Genomic DNA, 20,411 nt, shown 5'->3' on the forward strand with positions numbered 1-20,411 from the left:
TTCATTTTCTACTACAAACTACAAATAACGCAATGGAAAGTCACTTTTTTGACTGAAATTAAAATAGGAGAGTTAGAACAGAGTTAAGGCAGGTTAAGAGAAGGAAAGAAGACGGGGAGGCTAATCCGCGTTAGCAGCAACTCTGGCCGCCTCCACCATTCCGTAGACAGAGCTCCGCCCCCGGTCCTAGAGCCGGGCCCTACCCCGGCGCTCCCCGTGGATCCTTGCTCTTCGAGCTACCTCCGCCCAGCTTGGCTCCACCTTGTTTCAGTAGCTCAGCGCCTCGGACGCGAGTCAGGGAGAAGAGAGGCGGGACTTCCGGCGTTTGAAAAACTTCCGGCGGGAACCGGAAGACTATGTCACATGCACACGGAATCCCGGGCCTTCAGACACGCCGGGCGGGAAGGTGAGCTGAGCGACCGCCTGGGCGGTCTTCCGGCTGCTCGCGTGAGCCCGGCGCCTGGGCTCCGGTGTTTTGGGGGCAATTAAAGTTCAGAGCGTTCATTTGGGAAATAACATCACTTTTAAAAGTGAGACATTTCATTACATTTTACTGTCTGTGGTCTGTGCTTCCAACCTACACTCGGAAAACCCCTCCCATCTGCCGCGTGTGTCACCAGCCAAATTGCAGCTCTTATAGTTTAGGGCAGACATGGGAAAGTCCAGGCAAACTTAGATTGTTATGCCTCAGATCGTCGGAGATGGGGGAGGAAGCACCTTTTTCACTATCAGATCACAGCTCATCGTCTGCAGTGTGCCTGCCTTTATAGGAGGCGCTGAAACACTGTTGAGGAAAGTAATGAATGGGAACCGTCTAGGCAACCTAACTCGAGCCTCCCGCAAGACAGCACGTTATTAATATAATGTATGTGGAATGGGAAGCAAACCTAGTCTTCGTGTTTGGGGCTCTGGTTTCTAGCCCTTCCTCTGCCGCACAGCTCTTCTCTAAACCATTTCACCTCACTGGAGCTCTGGCTTCTAATTCGTGAAAGAAAATAGCGGGACTATTTGATTTCAGAGGCTCTTTCCAGCTCTTAACATTTAGTTTTTATTACTTAGCGGTCTGTACTGACATTCCAAGCACTTTTGTTGGTACACTCAGGGAAACTTACTTAAATGCCTTTTAAATAAAAGTTTTACTCTCTGCTGTACTTCAAATATTCTAGCTGTATTTTTTCTACTTTTAATTTAATGTTTGTGTGTGTGCAGTTTTCTCTGTCCCCCTGATTTTCACTCACCCTAGATGAGTAACTCCCTGGTAACATCACAGCAACCTCCAAGTTACTGATTTTGAATATGCTCATGTGCCCATAGAGATAAGACAGCTTGGAAAGAGGGAAAACCTCAGATTACTAAGAATAGGGATGTTCTTCTGTATCATTACTTTTTCAAGAAAGCAATGAGTGCCATGCGTGATGTAACCTAATAGTGATGGGAAAAATGTATATTCCTTTATAGAGATCATTTTTGTATATCTTATGTTCATTTAATAACTAGTTATAAAGCAGCTATTAAGTGCCAGATCTTTGTGATGCAGAAGTGAATAAGGCAAATACAGTTCCTTTGTTCATGGTGTTTACTACCATGAAATAAACGTGGGGGATGCAGACCATAAACAGGATAATTATAGATTGTTATCTATTACTGTATAAAGGAAGTAAGTAGGATCCTATAGTAGTATTGTATTTGGGAAACCCATTTTAGCCCTACAATAATGAGCTCTGAGAGATGAGGAGGAGCCAGCCTATCGAGGAGGAGGAATAGTGCTCCAGACAGAATGAACCTGAGGTGGAAAAGAATCATGCTTGTTACAGGGACTGAAAGAATGACTGGCTGAGGAGCTACAGCCAGGAGCAAATGTGATTTGAAAGAGGTGGGTTAGGCCTGCAGGGCGTTTTAGAAGGCTATGGTAAAAAATATGATTTGATTCTGGGTGGAGGATGGATTGGGAAGTCACTGAATGGTTTTTAGGCATTTTTCAGATGATCTTTTGGATTGATAAGTGGAGGATGTGTTGTGTGGGCAAGAGTGGGAGCAGGGAGACCAGTTAAGAGGCTATTACTGTAGTCCAGGTAAGAGATGTTGGGGACTTAAGACTCACTGGAGATCACAGAGATTTAAGATGTATTTTGGAGGAAGAATTAATGTGACTTACTAACTGGCAATGGGAGGGGAAAGAAACAAGATTTGCAAGGCTTTGGCTTAGGAAATGAAACCTTGGAGAATGGTGGATGTGTTCAGGATCTTGATTGTGGTGATATGTATACATATGTCAAAATTTAGCAGTTTGTACACCTTAAACATGTATAGTTTATTGTATGTCAGTTATAGTTCAATCAAACGATTAAAATTTTCTCAAGGTTCTATCTTAGCAAAGAACCATCCATCTTAAGAGAGATGGTGGTATCATTTACCGAGTTGGGGAAGACAGGGATAGGAACAGGTTTTAGGGCAAGGAATGGTTACCAAGAGTTCCATTGTGGATGTGTTAAATCTTAGGTAACTATAAGGGATCTACATAGATTACAGACAGGCAGTTTATTGCATAAATCTGAATCTCAGGCAGTCTTTGGGATGGAAGTATTAAGGTTGTTAATAAGTGGTGATACAGGTATTTAAACCATGGAAGTGGGTGGAATTTTGGGAGATTTAACAAATACTTTGATATTAAGGAAGGGAACATGGGAGGAGTAGAAATGGAAAGATAGTTCCCACAAAACTGGTCTTTAAACTGGAGTATGTATATCCCTGGAAGTATACCTGGTATAGGTAGTTTTTTAGAAAACATTTCTAGGTCCTTAGCTTCTGTATATACTATTCCTAAAACTGATTTGCCTGAAATTGGCCTGTGTGTTAATGCATAGTCTCCTTTTTTACCTATTTTCAAATTCATATTTTTTCTACTTGTCAGAAGACAAGTTTACATCTTATTCACCTTTCAATGGAACATTGCCTTCAGGGTGCCTAATAAAGGGGCATTTGGAAATATTTGTTTCAGGGAACTCTTCCTTAATGGTTAATCAGAATTTTATGAGCCTGGCAAGGCTGTAAAATGGTATTAAGACACTACCCCTGGTTTCTCTTCCTATTTTAAACATTGCTGTTAAGGCTGAAATGTGGAGTTAGAATTGGTGCATGATGGTCTGTATGAGAATTTCTGAGTTCATGTATGTTATAGAATTGGGTGGTGGGAGTAGGGATCTGTTTAGGTTATTTGTTGGGGAGCTTACCAACTTCAGGTTTTTATTCTTGGGCCGGTTATATTCTCCAGCGAAGAGCCTTCTCATTCTCCTCTCTGGAGGGTAAGGATCTTGCCGGCAGCTTTGTGGGAGCTTAGTGGAAGAGGACTGAGAGGGGATCTCTGTCTGAGCATTCAGTCTGTAATGTTCCCATGCCCACCATCTGCTTGGTGTCCTCCAATCTAGAGACTTTGTTTTGCCTTCTCTAGAGAATAACCATCCAGACTTTTTCCTTGGGAAGTTGCTTAAGAGCTTGAAGTGAAGTAAGACATCTAGAGCTATTCCTTTGTCTCAGACATCTTAAAGCCAACCCTTACTCCCTTCACCCTTAGTTCCAAGGTATCAGATACTGTTCCCATTGATTTTTGTGAGGATACTGCAAAATAAATTGGTTTGGTACTGAAATGCTCTCACTGCTGACTTGGGATTTTATTTTATTTTATTTTATTTTATTTTTTATTCATTTTATTATCATTAATCTACAATTACATGAAGAACATGATGGTTACTAGACTCCCCCCTTCACCAAGTCCCCCCCCCACAAGCCCCATTACAGTCACCGTCCATCAGCGTAGTAAGATGCTGTAGACTCACCAGTTGTCTTCTCTGTGTTGCACATCCCTCCCTATGCCCCCCCACATTATACATGCTAATTGTAAGGCCCCCTTTCTTTTTCCCTGCCCTTATTCCTCCCTTCTCACCCCTCCTGCCCAGTCCCTTTCCCTTTGGTAACTGTTAGTTCGTTCTTGGGTTCTGTGAGTTTGCTGCTGTTTAGTTCCTTCAGGTTTTTCCTTTGTTCTTATACTCCACAGATGAGTGAAATCATTTGATCCTTGTCTTTCTCCACCTGGCTTATTTCACTGAGCATAATACCCTCTAGCTCCATCCATGTTGTTGCAAATGGTAGGATTTGTTTTCTTCTTATGGCTGAATAATATTCCATTGTGTTATGTACCACATCTTCTTTATCCATTCGTCTACTGATGGACACTTAGGTTGCTTCCATTTCTTGGCTATTGTAAATAGTGCTGCGGTAAACATAGGGGTGCATCGGTCTTTTTCAAACTGGGCTGCTGCATTTTTAGGGTAAATTCCTAGAAGTGGAATTCCTGTGTCAAATGGTATTTCTATTTTGAGCTTTTTGAGGAACCTCCATACTGCTTTCCACAATGGTTTAACTAATTTGCATCCCACCAGCAGTGTAGGAGGGTTCCCCTTTCTCCACAACCTCGCCAACATTTGTTGTTGTTTGTCTTTTGGATGGTGGCAATCCTTACTGGTGTTAGGTGATATCTCATTGTGGTTTTAATTTGCATTTCTCTGAAGACAGGCGATGTGGAGCATCTTTTCACGTGTCTGTTGGCCATCTGAATTTCTTCTTTGGAGAACTGTCTGTTCAGCTCCTCTGCCCATTTTTTAATTGGATTATTTGCTTTTTGTTTGTTGAGGTGCGTGAGCTCTTTATATATTTTGGATGTCAACCCTTTATCGGATCTGTCATTTATGAATATATTCTCCCATACTGTAGGGTACCTTTTTGTTTTATTGATGGTGTCCTTTGCTGTACAGAAGCTTTTCAGCTTGATAGAGTCCCACTTGTTCATTTTTGATTTTGTTCCCCTTGCCCGGGGAGATATGTTCATGAAGAAGTCACTCATGTTTATTTCCAAGAGATTTTTGCCTATGTTTTTTTCTGATAGTTTTATGGTTTCATGACTTACATTCAGGTCTTTGATCCATTTTGAATTTACTTTTGTGTATGGGGTTAGACAGTGATCCAGTTTCATTCTCTTACATGTAGCTGTCCAGTTTTGCCAGCACCATCTGTTGAGGAGACTGTCATTTCCCCATTGTATGTCCATGGCTCCTTTATCGTATATTAATTGACCATATATGTTTGGGTTAATATCTGGGGTCTCTGTTCTGTTCCACTGGTCTGTGGCTCTGTTCCTGTGCCAGTACCAAACTGTCTTGATTACTGTGGCTTTGTAGTAGAGCTTGAAGTTGGGGAGCGAGATCCCTCCCACTTTATTCTTCCTTCTCAGGATTGCTTTGGCTATTCGGGGTCTTTGGTGTTTCCATGTGAATTTTTGAACTATTTGTTCTAGTTTGTTGAAGAATGTTGTTGGTATTTAGAAAGGGATTGCATCAAATCTGTAGATTGCTTGGGGCAGGATGGCCATTTTGACGATATTTATTCTTCCTAGCCATGAGCATGGGATGAGTTTCCATTTGTTAGTGTCCTCTTTAATTTCTCTTAAGAGTGTCTTATAGTTTTCAGGGTATAGGTAAGGTTTCCTTGGTAAGGTTTCACTTCCTTGGTAAGGCTTATTCCTAAGTATTTTATTCTTTTTGATGCAATTGTGAATTGAATTGTTTTCCCGATTTCTCTTTCTATTAGTTCATTGTTAGTGTATAGGAAAGCCACAGATTTCTGTGTGTTAATTTTGTATCCTGTAACTTTGCTGTATTCCGATATCAGTTCTAGTAGTTTTGGAGTGGAGTCTTTAGGGTTTTTATGAACAATATCATGTCATCTGCAAATAGTGACAGTTTAACTTCATCTTTACCAATCTGGATTCCTTGTATTTCTTTGCTTTGTCTAATTGCCATGGCTAGGACCTCCAGTACTATGTTGAATAACAGTGGGGAGAGTGGGCATTCCTGTCTTGTTCCCGATCTCAGAGGAAAAGCTTGCACTCTACAGTATGATGTTGTTGGCTGTGGGTTTATCATATACGGCCTTTATTATGTTGAGGTACTTGCCCTCTATACCCATTTTGTTGAGAGTTTTTATCCTGAATGGATGTTGAATTTTGTCAAATGCTTTTTCAGCATCTATGGAGATGATCATGTTGTTTTTGTCCTTTTGTTTATGTGGTGGATGATTTTGATGGATTTTCGAATGTTGTACCATCCTTGCATCCCTGGGATGAATCCCACTTGGTCATGGTGTATGATCCTTTTTATGTATTTTTGAATTCGGTTTGCTAATATTTTGTTGAGTATTTTTGCATCTATGTTCATCAGGGATATCGGTCTGTAATTTTCTTTTTTGATGGGGTCTTTGCCTGGTTTGGTATTAGGGTGCTGTTGGCTTCATAGACTGAGTTTGGGAGTATTCCCTCCTCTTCTATTTTTTGGAAAACTTTAAGGAGAATGGGTATTATATGTTCTCTGTATGTCTGATAAAATTCCGAGGTAAATCCATCTGGCCCGGGTTTTTTTTTCCTGGGTAGTGTTTTGATTACCACTTCAATTTCTTTGCTGGTAATTGGTTTGTTTAGATTTTCTGTTTCTTCCTTGGTCAGTCATGGAAGGTTGTATTTTTCTAGGAAGTTGTCCATTTCTTCTAGGTTTTCCAGCTTCTTAGCATATAGGTTTTCATAGTAGTCTCTAATAATTCTTTGTATTTCTGTGGGGTCCGTCGTGATGTTTCCTTTCTCGTTTCTGATTCTGTTGATGTGTGTTGATTCTCTTTTTCTCTTAATAAGTCTGGCTAGAGGTTTATCTATTTTGTTTATTTTCTCAAAGAACAAGCTCTTGGTTTCATTGATTTTGTTCTATTGTTTTATTCTTCTCAATTTTGTTTATTTCTTCTCTGATCTTTATTATGTCCCTCCTTCTGCTGACTTTAGGCCTCATTTGTTCTTCTTTTTCCAATTTTGATAATTGTGACATTAGACTATTCATTTGGGTTTGTTCTTCCTTCTTTAAATATGCCTGGATTGCTATATACTTTCCTCTTAAGACTGCTTTCGCTGCGTCCCACAGAAGTTGGGACTTTCTGTTGTTGTTATTTATTTCCATATATTGCTGTATCTCCATTTTAATTTGCTTGTTGATCCATTGACTATTTAGGAGCGTGTTAAGCCTCCATGTGTTTGTGAGCCTTTCTGCTTTCTTTGTACAATTTATTTCTAGTTTTATACCTTTGTGGTCTGAAAAGTTGGTTGGTAGGATTTCAATCTTTTTGAATTTACTGAGGCTCTTTTTGTGGCCTAGTATGTGGTCTATTCTGGAGAATGTTCCATGTGCACTTGAGAAGAATGTGTATCCTGTTGCTTTTGGGTGTAGAGTTCTATAGATGTCTATTAGGTCCATCTGTTCTAGTGTGTTGTTCAGTGCCTCTGTGTTCTTACTTATTTTCTGTCTGGTGGATCTGTCCTTTGAAGTGAATGGTGTGTTGCAGTCTCCTAAAATGAATGCATTGCATTCTGTTTCCTCCTTTAGTTCTGTTAGTATTTGTTTCACATACGCTGGTGCTCCTGTGTTGGGTGCATATATATTTAGAATGGTTATATCCTCTTGTTGGACTGAGCCCTTTATCATTATGTAATGTCCTTCTTTATCTCTTGTTACTTTCTTTGTTTTGAAGTCTTTTGTCTTATACTAGTACTGCAACACCTGCTTTTTTCTCCCTTTTGTTTGCATGAAATATCTTTTTCCATCCCTTGACTTTTAATCTGTGCATGTCTTTGGGTCTGAGGTGAGTCTTTTGTAAGCAGCATATAGATAGGTCTTGTTTTTTTATCCATTCAGTGACTCTTTGTCTTTTGATTGGTGCATTCAGTCCATTTACATTTAGGGTGATTATCGATAGGTATGTACTTATTGCCATTTCAGGCTTTAGATTTGTGGTTACTGAAGGTTCCAGGTTACTTTCCTTACTCAGAGTCTAACTTAACTCACTTAGTATGCTGTTACAAACACAATCTAAACGTTCTTTTCTATTTCTCCTCCTTCATTCTTTATATATAGGTATCATATTCTGTACTCCTTGTCTATCCCTTCATTGACATTGGAGATAGTTGATTTAATTTTGCATTTGCTTAGTAATTAGCTGTTCTACTTTCTTTTTTTTTTTTTAGATAATTATTTTTTATTGAAGGGTAGTTGACACACAGTATTACATTACATTAGTTTGAAGTGTACAACACAGTGATAAAACATTTATATACATAATTCTAGGTTCCAGCTATCACCCTACCAAGCTGTTACAATATCTTGACTATATTCCTTATGCTATACATTACATCTCGGTTACTTATTTATTTTACCATTGGAAGTCTGTCCTTTTTTTTTTTTTCTTTTGTGAGGGCATCTCTCATATTTATTGATCAAATGGTTGTTAACAACAATAAAATTCTGTATAGGGGAGTCAATGCTCAATGCACAATCATTAATCCACCCCAAGCCTAATTTTCGTCAGTCTCCAATCTTCTGAGGCATAACAAACAAGTTCTTACATGGAGAACAAATTCTTACATAATGAATAAGTTACATAGTGAACAGTACAAGGGCAGTCATCACAGAAGCTTTCGGTTTTGCTCATGCATTATGAACTCTAAACAGTCAGTTCAAATATGAATACTCATTTGGTTTTTATACTTGATTTATATGTGGATACCACATTTCTCTCTTTATTATTATTACTTTTAATAAAATGCTGAAGTGGTAGGTAGATACAAGATAAAGGTAGAAAACATAGTTTAGTGTTGTAAGAGAGCAAATGTAGATGATCAGGTGTGTGCCTGTAGACTATGTGTTAATCCAAGCTAGACAAGGGCAATAAAACATCCACGTATGCAGAAGATTTCTCTCAGAACGGGGGGGTGAGGTTCTAAGCCTCACCTCTGTTGATCCCCAATTTCTCACCTGATGACCCCCCTGCGACTGTGCCTGCCTTAGGTTGTTCCTCCCTTGAGGAATCTTACCCGTCTCTGGCTAACCAGTCATCTTCCAGGGCCATACAGGGAAATGTAAAGTTGGTAAGTGAGAGAGAAGCCTTATTGTTTGAAATGGTTAGCTTTTTATTTCTTTGCATATTTATGCCCTGTTGCTTCTATGCCCAGCATTTGTCTTGAGGTATCTTTACCACTTGGAAGAATTATGATACTCGGTAAATTTGATATGAGGCACGAATTCTATTTAAGGGTTGTAATTAGGAAGGAAGAAGAAAAGCTATAGAAGTAGCAGGCAGAAGAAAACATGGGAAGATTGATTATTTCTTTGACATATCTTCTTGTAGAGTAACTTCAGCATGTATAGGTTTTAAGCTACTACTTAAATTGCGCACACACATTAACATAATAGGAGTATAGTTACATAACCAAAGCATATCTGTAATTACCAGCCATCTCCAGTGAAACCAAGAAAACCAGTTAGGCACTTTAGGCATTTGTGAAAACTTATCTATGATATGGTGGATATTGTCCAACTGAACTTGAACAGTCTGAGAGAAATCAGACAAATTAAAACAACCCATTCCTGGGGACTGTTCACATTCCTTATGTTCTTTTAACAGTAAATAGTCTGTAGTTGTAAGATTTTGCAGCGCAACAATTTGCACTTCTCCTAATTCTTGGTTGAGTTCCAACAGTATAGATCCAGTCAAATTTGTTGTTTTACTGTATGCACAGGCTAGCTTAGATATCTCCTTCATTGCCATGGCAAGTCCAGAAACCGGTGGGATGAGTGCATCTATAGCTGTAGCAGTGTGTGGATCTTTGTTGGGGTTTTTTGATGATCATCTTCTGGCATGAGTCTTCCAGAGAGTGCTGATGTTGGAAGTTCTCTTTCATATCGTATCTTAGTTTATTTTCGGGATAGCCCAATTAGGCTTTGATCTTCTGTATAAACACAAACAGACCCTTTGCCTACACTTTTATATGCCCTTTATACCCTTGTGTAGAACTCATTAGAGGTTACCACACAGGAACTGCCCTTTTTTTGTTTTGTTTTGTTTTGTTTTTGGTATCACTAATCTACACTTACATGACGAATATTATGTTTACTAGGCTCTCCCCTATACCAGGTCTCCCCTATAAACCCCTTTACAGTCACTGTCCATCAGCATAGCAAAATGTTGTAGAATCACTACTTGCCTTCTCTGTGTTGTACAGCCCTCCCTTTTCTCCTACCCCCCCATGCATGTTAATCTTAATACCCCCCTACTTCTCCCCCCGCCCTTATCCCTCCCTACCCACCCATCCTCCCCAGTCCCTTTCCCTTTGGTACCTGTTAGTCCATTCTTGAGTTCTGTGATTCTGGTGCTGTTTTGTTCCTTCGGTTTTTCCTTTGTTCTTATATTCCACAGATAAGTGAAATCATTTGGTATTTCTCTTTCTCCGCTTGGCTTGTTTCACTGAGCATAATACCCTCCAGCTCCATCCATGTTGCTGCAAATGATTGGATTTGCCCTTTTCTTATGGCTGAGTAGTATTCCATTGTGTATATGTACCACATCTTCTTTATCCATTCATCTATCGATGGACATTTAGGTTGCTTCCAATTCTTGGCTATTGTAAATAGTGCTGCGATAAACATAGGGGTGCACTGGTCTTTCTCATACTTGATTGCTGCATTCTTAGGGTAAATTCCTAGGAGTGCAATTCCTGGGTCAAATGGTATGTCTGTTTTGAGCATTTTGATGTACCTCCATACTGCTTTCCACAATGGTTGAACAAGTTTACATTCCCACCAGCAGTGTAGGAGGGTTCCCCTTTCTCCACAGCCTCGCCAACATTTGTTGTTGTCTGTCTTTTGGATGGCAGCCATCCTTACTGGTGTGAGGTGATACCTCATTGTAGTTTTAATTTGCATTTCTCTGATAATTAGCGATGCGGAGCATCTTTTCATGTGTCTGTTGGCCATCTGTATTTCTTTTTTGGAGAACTGTGTTCAGTTCCTTTGCCCATTTTTTAATTGGGTTATTTGTTTTTTGTTTGTTGAGGCGTGTGAGCTCTTTATATATTCTGGACGTCGAGCCTTTATCGGATGTGTCATTTTCAAATATATTCTCCCACACTGTAGGGTTCCTTTTTGTTCTGTTGATGGTGTCTTTTGCTGTACAGAAGCTTTTCAGCTTAATATAGTCCCACTTATTCATTTTTGCTGTTGTTTTCCTTGCCCGGGGAGATATGTTCAAGAAGAGGTCACTCATGTTTATGTCTAAGAGGTTTTTGCCTATGTTTTCTTCCAAGAGTTTAATGGTTTCATGACTTACATTCAGGTCTTTGATCCATTTTGAGTTTACTTTTGTATATGGGGTTAGACAATGGTCCAGTTTCATTCTCCTACATGTAGCTGTCCAGTTTTGCCAGCACCATCTGTTGAAGAGACTGTCATTTCGCCATTGTATGTCCATGGCTCCTTTATGAAATATTAATTGACCATATATGTCAGGGTTAATGTCTGGATTCTCTAGTCTGTTCCATTGGTCTGTGGCTCTGCTCTTGTGCCAGTACCAAATTGTCTTGATTACTATGGCTTTATAGTAGAGCTTGAAGTTGGGGAGTGAGATCCCCCCTACTTTATTCTTCTTTCTCAGGTTTGCTTTGACTATTCGGGGTCTTTGGTGCTTCCATATGAATTTTTGAATTATTTGTTCCAGTTCATTGAAGAATGTTGCTGGTAGTTTCATAGGGATTGCATCAAATCTGTATATTGCTTTGGGCAGGATGGCCATTTTGACGATATTAATTCTTCCTAGCCACAAGCATGGGATGAGTTTCCATCTGTTAGTGTCCCCTTTAATTTCTCTTAAGAGTGACTTGTAGTTTTCAGAGTATAAGTCTTTCACTTCCTTGGTTAGGTTTATTCCTAGGTATTTCATTTTTTTTTGATGCAATTTTGAATGGAGTTGTTTTCCTGATTTCTCTTTCTGTTGGTTCATTGTTAGCGTATAGGAAAGCCACAGATTTCTGTGTGTTGATTTTGTATCCTGCAACTTTGCTGTATTCCGATATCAGTTCAAGTAGTTTTGGGGTGGAGTCTTTAGGGGTTTTAAGTACAGTATCATGTCATCTGCAAATAGTGACAGTTTAACTTCTTCTTTACCAATCTGGATTCCTTGTATTTCTTTGTTTTGTCTGATTGCCGTGGCTAGGACCTACAGTACTATGTTAAATAACTGTAGAGAGAGTGGGCATCCCTGTCTAGTTCCCGATCTCAGAGGAAATGCTTTCAGCTTCTCGCTGTTCAATATAATGTTGGCTGTGGGTTTATTATAGATGGCCTTTATTATGTTGAGGTACTTGCCCTCTATTCCCATTTTGCTGAGAGTTTTTATCATGAATGGATGTTGAACTTTGTCAAATGCTTTTTCAGCATCTATGGAGATGATCATGTGGTTTTTGTCTTTCTTTTTGTTGATGTGGTGGATGATGTTGATGGACTTTCGAATGTTGTACCATCCTTGCATCCCTGGGATGAATCCCACTTGTTCATGGTGTATGATCCTTTTGATGTATTTTTGAATTCGGTTTACTAATATTTTGTTGAGTATTTTTGCATCTACGTTCATCAGGGATATTGGTCTGTAGTTTTCTTTTTTGGTGGGGTCTTTGCCTGGTTTTTATTATTAGGGTGATGTTAGCTTCATAGAATGAGTTTGGGAGTATCCCCCCCTCCTCTATTTTTAGGAAAACTTTAAGGAGAATGGGTATTATGTCTTCCCTGTATGTCTGATAAAATTCCGAGGTAAATCCATCTGGCCCGGGGGTTTTGTTCTTTGGTAGTTTTTTGATTACCGCTTCAATTTCGGTAATTGGTCTGTTTAGATTTTCTGTTTCTTCCTGGGTCAATCTTGGAAGGTTGTATTTTTCTAGGAAGTTGTCCATTTCTCCTAGGTTTCCCAGCTTGTTAGCATATAGGTTTTCATAGTATTCTCCAATAATTCTTTGCATTTCCGTGGGGTCCGTCGTGATTTTTCCTTTCTCGTTTCTGATACTGTTGATTTGTGTTGACTCTCTTTTCTTCTTAATAAGTCTGGCTAGAGGCTTATCTATTTTGTTTATTTTCTCGAAGAACCAGCTCTTGGTTTCATTGATTTTTGCTATCGTTTTATTCTTCTCAATTTTATTTATTTCTTCTCTGATCTTTATTATGTCCCTCCTTCTGCTGACCTTAGGCCTCATGTGTTCTTCTTTTTCCAGTTTCGATAATTGTGACATTAGATTATTCATTTGGTTTTGTTCTCCCTTATTTAAATAGGCTTGGATTGCTATATATTTTCCTCTTAAGACTGCTTTTGCTGAGTCCCACAGAAGTTGGGGCTTAGTGTTGTTGTCATTTGTTTCCATATATTGCTGGATCTCCATTTTGATTTGGTCATTGATCCATTGATTATTTACGAGCGTGTTGTTAAGCCTCCATGTGTTTGTGAGCCTCTTTGCTTTCTTTGTACAGTTTATTTCTAGTTTTATGCCTTTGTGGTCTGAAAAGTTGGTTGGTAGGATTTCAATCTTTTGGAATTTTCTGAGGCTCTTTTTGTGGCCTAGTAGGTGGTCTATTCTCGAGAATATTCCTTGTGCACTTGAGAAGAATGTATATCTTGTTGCTTTTGGATGTAGAGTTCTATAGATGTCTGTTAGGTCCATCTGCTCTACTGTGTTGTTCAGTGCTTCCGTGTCCTTACTTATTTTGTGCCCAGTGGATCTATCCTTTGGGGTGAGTGGTGTGTTGAAGTCTCCTAGAATGAATGCATTGCAGTCTATTTCCCCCTTTAGTTCTGTTAGTATTTGTTTCACATATGCTGGTGCTCCTGTGTTGGGTGCATATATATTTTGAATGGTTATATCCTCTTGTTGGACTGAGCCCTTTATCATTATGTAGTGTCCTTCTTTATCTCTTGTTGCTTTCTTTGTTTTGAAGTCTATTTTGTCTGATATTAGTACTGCAACCCTTGCTTTCTTCTCGCTGTTGTTTGCTTGAAATATGTTTTTCCATCCCTTGACATTTAGTCTGTACATGTCTTTGGGTTTGAGGTGAGTTTCTTGTAAGCAGCATATAGATGGATCTTGCTTTTTTATCCATTCTTTTACTCTATGTCTTTTGATTGGTGCATTTAGCCCATTAACCTTTAGAGTGAGTATTGAAAGATATGTACTTATTGCCATTGCAGGCTTTAAATTCATTGTTACCAAAGGTTCAAGGTTAGCTTCTTTAGTATCTTACTGCCTAACTTAGCTCGCTTATTGAGCTGTTATATACCATTTCTGGAGATTCTTTTCTTCTCTCCCTTCTTATTCCTCCTCCTCGATTCTTCATATGTTGGGTGTTTTGTGCTGTGCTCTTTCTAGGAGTGCTCCCATCTAGAGCTGTCTCTGTAAGATGTTCTGTAGAGGTGGTTTGTGGGAAGCAAATTCCCTCAGCTTTTGTTTGTCTGGGAATTGTTTAATCCCACCGTCATATTTGAGTGATAGTCGTGCTGGATACAGTATCCTTGGTTCAAGGCCCTTCTGTTTCATTGTATTAAATATATCATGCCATTCTCTTCTGGCCTGTAGGTTTTCTGTCGAGAAGTCTGATGTTAGCCTGATGGGCTTTCCTTTATAGGTGACCTTTTTCTCTCTAGCTGCCTTTAAAACTCTTTCTTTGTCCTTGATCTTTGCCATTTTAATTATTATGTGTCTTGGTGTTGTCCTCCTTGGATCCTTTCTGTTGGGAGTTCTGTGTATTTCCGTGGTCTGTTCGATTATTTCCTCCCCCAGTTTGGGGAAGTTTTCAGCAATTATTTCTTCTAAGATACTTTCCATCTCTTTTCCTCTCTCTTCTTCTTCTGGAACCCCTATAATACGGATATTGTTCCTTTTGGATTGGTCACAGAGTTCTCTTAACATTGTTTCATTCCTGGAGATCCTTTTATCTCTCTCTATGTCAGCTTCTGTGAGTTCCTGTTCTCTGTTTCAGTTCCATCAGTGGCCTCTTGCATCCTATCCGTTCTGCTTATAAGGCCTTCCAGAGTTTGTTTCATTTCTGTGATCTCATTTCTGGCATCTGTGATCTCCCTCCGGACTTCATCCCATTTCTCTTGCGTATTTTTCTGCATCTCTGTCAGCATGTTTATGATTCTTATTTTGAATTATTTGTCAGGAAGACTGGTTAGGTCTGTCTCCTTCTCTGGTGTTGTCTCTGTGATCTTTGTCTGCCTGTAGCTTTGCCTTTTCATAGTGATAGGAATAGTTTACAGAGCTGGGACGAGTGACGGCTGGAAGAACTTCCCTTCTTGTTGGTTTGTGGCCCTCGTCTCCTGGGAGAACAGCGACCTCTAGTGGCTTGTGCTGGGCAGCTGCGTGCAGACAGGGTTTCTGCTTCGTGCCCGGCTGCTATGGAGTTTATCTCCACTATTGCTGTGGGCGTGGCCTGGTTCTGGCCTCTGCTCCAAAGTGGTGGAGTCGCGTTGTAGGGGGAGCAGCCTGGAGGCTATTTATCTCCGTAAGGGGCTTCCCTGCTCCCTGCAGCCCAGGGGTTAGGGTGCCCAGAGATCCCCCGATTCCGTACCTCTGGATTAAGTGTCCCGCCCTGTCCCTTTAAGACTTCCAAAAAGCACCTGCCAAAGCAAAGCAACGACCACAACAAAAAAAAAAATTTAAATAAAAAAAATAAAAAAATTTTTTTGATTGAAAAAAGAAGTTGGCCGCTTGTTTTTCTTTATTCTCCGGCGCCAGTCTCAAGCATCTGCTCACCGGTCTTGCTGCCCTGTTTCCCTAGTATTGGGGTCCCTATCCCTTTAAGACTTCCAAGAAGTGCTCGCCAAAACAAAACAGCAAAAAAAAAAAAAAAGGTCGCTTGCTTTTCTGGTGTCCTCCGGTGCCAGGCCACCGGTGCCCGCTCACTGTTCTTGCTGCCCTGTTTTTCTAGTATCTAGGGCCCTGCACTCTGGCCGGGATGGCTGGGGCTGGGTGTTCGGCAGTCCTGGGCTCCGTCTCCCTCCCGCTCTGCCTATTCTTCTCCCGCCGGGAGTTGGGGGTATGGGCGCTCAGCTCCCGCCGGGCCGGGGCTTGTATCTTACCCCCTTCATGAGGCGATGGTTTCTCTCAGGTGCGGATGTGGTCTGGATATTGTCCTGTGTCCCCTGGTCTTTATTCTAGGAAGGGTTGTCTTTGTTATATTTTCATAGATATATGTGGTTTTTGGAGGAGATTTCCGCTGCTCTACTCACGCCGCCATCTTCCGCCCCCCTGGAATATATTTTTGTACTTTATTTATTATATAATGTCTCTGGTTATTTCCCTTTATTTTTATTACAGGTGGCTTTTGAATTTGGTAAATATTTTCTAGGTGCATTAGTGATTGTTTTATTTAAATATTGTAAACTTTTATTATAAGGGAATAGGTTGTCTTGTTTCAGGAGTAACCTGGCTGCTTATTCAGTCAATCAGCATCTTTTATTTGACTGTCAACTTTGTAGATAGGCTTCTACACTGTAAGCATTTACAGAAGAGGGAAAATATTTATCTTTGAGATCTAGTTTAATAAAGAACTTTATAATTTTCTGTCTGATAAGCCAGCAAATAACACTTGCAGTACAGTTAAGCATGTAATTCTAAAAAAACTAAGAATTGTCACCCTATAGGAGCTTATGTTTTTCCAAAGATGGCCTACATTCATCAGGCTTTTGAAGCCATTGGAAGGCTCTTAGCTGCTTTTACAGTTGGCAGCCGCATGGTAGGGGAAAACAGTGTTTGGGCATGTGAACAATGCTTTTTTGGGGGTGGGTGGATGCATTTTCTAGTAGCAGAGCTGTTGGAGTTTAGCTTTGAATTTTGTAGACAAAAATAAGTGCAATCATTCAGGTGATTCAAATCATGCTGATTTCATGTTCTATTTCTCCTAGATGTCATCACTTCCAAGAAGGGCAAAAGTAAAGGTCCAGACTGTGGTATCCAGAGATGAGTTATCTCCCTTCTCTGAGCTGTAAGCATACTGATTTCATATGGGGGTGAGAGAATGGTGTCTGTCTTGAAGAGTAATGCATTCTGTCATTTACTAACTTCCTGCTTGTGTTGAAGAAGGCTGTGTCTTTTTCATTCATTCATGCAACATGTATTTATTTAAATTCATCTTGTGTCCTAGCCTCTTGTTTAGGTGTTGGTGATAAATTGTTGCACAAGGAGAAAGTACTCACCCAAATATGTAACGTAGTATTTATTCTAGAATGTAAGCTCAATGAGAGCAGGGAGTTTTTTTTATATTGCTGTAGAGCAAGGTCTCTCAGCCTGAGCACTGTTGACGAGACAATTCCTTGCTGAGGGGACAGACCTTTGCATGGCATGATGTTTAGCAGGATCCCTGGTCTTTACCTACTAAATACCAGTAGCATCACCCCCAACCCTGTCCTGGTGTGACAGTCATAAATGTCTCCAGGCATTGCCAGATGCTTGCTGTGGAGGCAGAATTGTCTCTGGTTGAGAACCTCTGCTTCAGGGCACTACAGTAGGTGGACTGAAGATTTGCTAAGTGAGTGGGGTATGTAACAAAAGGGATAGAGAGCACAGTGAGTGGATTTGGCCACGAGACAGTTTGAGTACTGTATTCAGCCCAGTTCTTCAGAGGATGCAGCAAGACATCTAAGTGAGATTTGTGAGTGCATCTTTCAAAGACCTGGGGATGTGTGTTCCAAGAAGAGAGAACAGGAAGTGCAAAGACCCTGTGGCAGGGAAGATTTTGGTGTGTTTAGGGAAAAGTAAAGACTAGAGTGGCCAGAATCCCTAAGGCAGAGAGGGATTAGAAGTGAGATTGAAATGGGTAGGATCTAATAAGCTTTGATAGGGTGTTAGGGTTTTATTTGAAGTCAGGTTGGGAAGCCATTGAAATGTTTTGGCCAGGTACGTGACAGGATCTGGATAATGTTTGTAAAAGATCATCTGGTTTCTTGATGGAGAAATAGTAGTGGAGCAAGAATGGAAGCAGGGGGATCAGTTAAAGAAATTTTTGTAGAACCCTGGGGTCCTAGAAGTGAAAGTGGTGAGAAGTGGTCTAATTTTGGGATATACTTTGAAGATAGAGTAGACCAGATATGCTGATGGATTAGATTTTGGGTGTGAAGGAAAGAGGAATTTGGGGAAAACTGGAAGAGAATCATGTGGTCAGGTTTTTGCCTTCTGACAGAACTTAAACCATTCAAAAAGCCAGAGATCCTTGTTGACTAGTTTCAGTGGAGGAGGTGGTTGTCCTTCCCACCAGTACTGGCCTTTTCTATTTGGGTAGAAGTAGAATTAACTGGGTTGGCATGAGTGTTATATTCGTCTAGCAGAGTTCACATAGCTGTTTTTTCTCTGCTGTTATTGTGAGTTTGATTCTTAGATTGTTAGAAAAGTAGTTCTGCTGCTCCTGATCCAGTCTAATAGGAAATAAATCCATTCTGTAAAAGGAGAAAAATGGGTTAATTAAAGCAGGGGAAGGGTCTTGTGTTGGCTTTTTATGTAATTTAGAGTGTTTCCTAGAGCCCTTTCTCATTCCTTACACTGGTTTGAGTAACTTAATATAATTAAAAGAATTTGATTAGCACTTAGGGAATTATATAAGTACTTTTCAGTGTTAAAATGGAAAACCTCATAATGACTCTGTGACTTGACCCAGGAAATTAAAGTGATTCTGTGTGTCTTCGAGTGTATGTATAGTGTATTTGTCTGTAAGGTCAGAGGTAGATGGAAAAACCTGTGATTGATAGTGTATTTGGGTATTTTTACTTTGGTCCCTGATCAACTTTCTTGTTTCAATTTTTAGTATCTGTTCATAGCCTGTGTTCACATCACTCCATTTTATTTATAAATAAATAAATAGAAAGATAGATAAATAACAGTTGTCTTTCTTTAAATTTATTTATTTATTTATTTTTATTAAGGTATCATTGATATACAATTTTATGAAGGTTTCACATGAGCAACACTGTGGTTACTACATTCACCCATACTGTCAAGTCCCCTCTTCACATACCACTGCAGTCACTGTCTATCAGCATAGTAAGATGCTTTAGGGTCACTACTTGTCTTCTCTGTGCTATATTGCCTTTCCCGTGACCCACACACACACCATGTGTGCCAATCATAATGCCCCTCAATCCCCTTCTCCCTCCCTCCCTACCCACCCTTCCCACACCCTTCCCTTTGGTAACTTCTAGTCCCTTCCTGGAGACTGTGAGTTTGTTGCTGTTTTGTTCCTTCAGTTTTGCTTTGTTGTTATACTCCACAAATGAGTGAAATCATTTGGTACTTGTCTTTCTCCACCTGGCTCATTTCACTGAGCATAATACTCTCCAGCTCCATCCATGTTGTTGGAAATGGTAGGATTTGTTTTCTTCTTATGGCTGAATAATATTCCGTTGTGTATGTGTACCACATCTTCTTTATCCATTCATCTGCTGATGGACAGTTAGGTTCCTTCCACATCTTGGCTGATGTAAATAGTGCTGTGGTAAACAGGAGTACATATCTCTTTTAAAATCTGTGATCTTGTTTTCTTTGGGTAAATACCTAGGAGTGGAATTCCTGGGTCAAATGGTATTTCTATTCTCAGTTTTTTGAGGAACCTCCATACTGCTTTCCACAATGGTTGAACTAATGTACATTCCCACCAACAGTGTAGAAGGGTTCCCCTTTCTCCACATCCTCTCCAGCATTTCTTGTTCGTAGTCTTTTGGATGTTGGCCATCCTAACTGGTGTGAGGTGATATCTCATTGTGGTTTTAATTTGCATTTCCCTAATGATTAGTGATGTGCAGGATCTTTTCATATGCCTGTTGTCCATCTGAATTTCTTCTTTGGAAAAGTATCTGTTCAGATCCTCCATCCATTTTTTAATTGGGTTATTTGCTTTTTGGATGTTGAGGTGTGTGAGTTCTTTATATATTTTGGATGTTAACCCCTTGTCAGATATGTTGTTTATGAATATATTCTCCCATACTGTGGGATGCCTTTTTGTTCTGCTGATGGTGTCCTTTGCTGTTTTTAGTTTGATGTAGTCCCATTTGTTCATTTTTGCTTTTGTTTCCCTTGACTGAGGAGATGTGTTCAGGAAAAAGTTGCTCATGTTTCTATTCAAGAAAGTTTTGCCTATGTTTTCTTCTATGAGTTTTATGGTTTCCTGATTTACATTCAGGTCTTTGATCCATTTCAAGTTTACTTTTGTGTTTGGAGTTAGACAGAAATCCAGTTTCATTCTCTTACATGTAGCTGTCCAGTTTTGCCAACACCAGTTGAAGAGGCTGTCATTTCCCCATTGTATATCCATGGCTCCTTTATCATATATTAATTGGCCATGTATATGTGGGTTTGTATCTGGGCTCTCAATTCTACTCCATTGATCTATTGGTCTGTTCTTGTGCCAGTACCAAGTTGTTTTGATTACTGTAGCTTTGTAGTAGAGCTTGAAGTTGGGAAGTGTAAT

The 20,411-nt window shown here is 39.9% G+C and overlaps 1 protein-coding gene across 2 annotated transcripts in view; it reads left to right on the forward strand.

The window, feature by feature from the left end:
• The first annotated feature begins 330 nt into the window (after positions 1-330).
• The window catches only part of SRBD1 (S1 RNA binding domain 1), a 226,603-nt gene continuing 206,522 nt past the window's right edge, over positions 331-20,411 (forward strand). Inside the window, exons 1-2 of one of the 2 annotated variants that reach the window (XM_057497248.1) lie at positions 331-406; positions 16,861-16,940. In XM_057497248.1, coding sequence (XP_057353231.1) covers positions 16,861-16,940 — 80 coding nt within the window. In that variant the 5' untranslated portion in view covers positions 331-406. The remainder of the gene's footprint in view (positions 407-16,860; positions 16,941-20,411) is intronic. The other variant, XM_057497247.1, reaches the window with a different exon arrangement.

Source organism: Manis pentadactyla, chromosome 2, assembly GCF_030020395.1.
Source record: "Manis pentadactyla isolate mManPen7 chromosome 2, mManPen7.hap1, whole genome shotgun sequence".
Lineage (NCBI taxonomy): Eukaryota > Metazoa > Chordata > Mammalia > Pholidota > Manidae > Manis > Manis pentadactyla.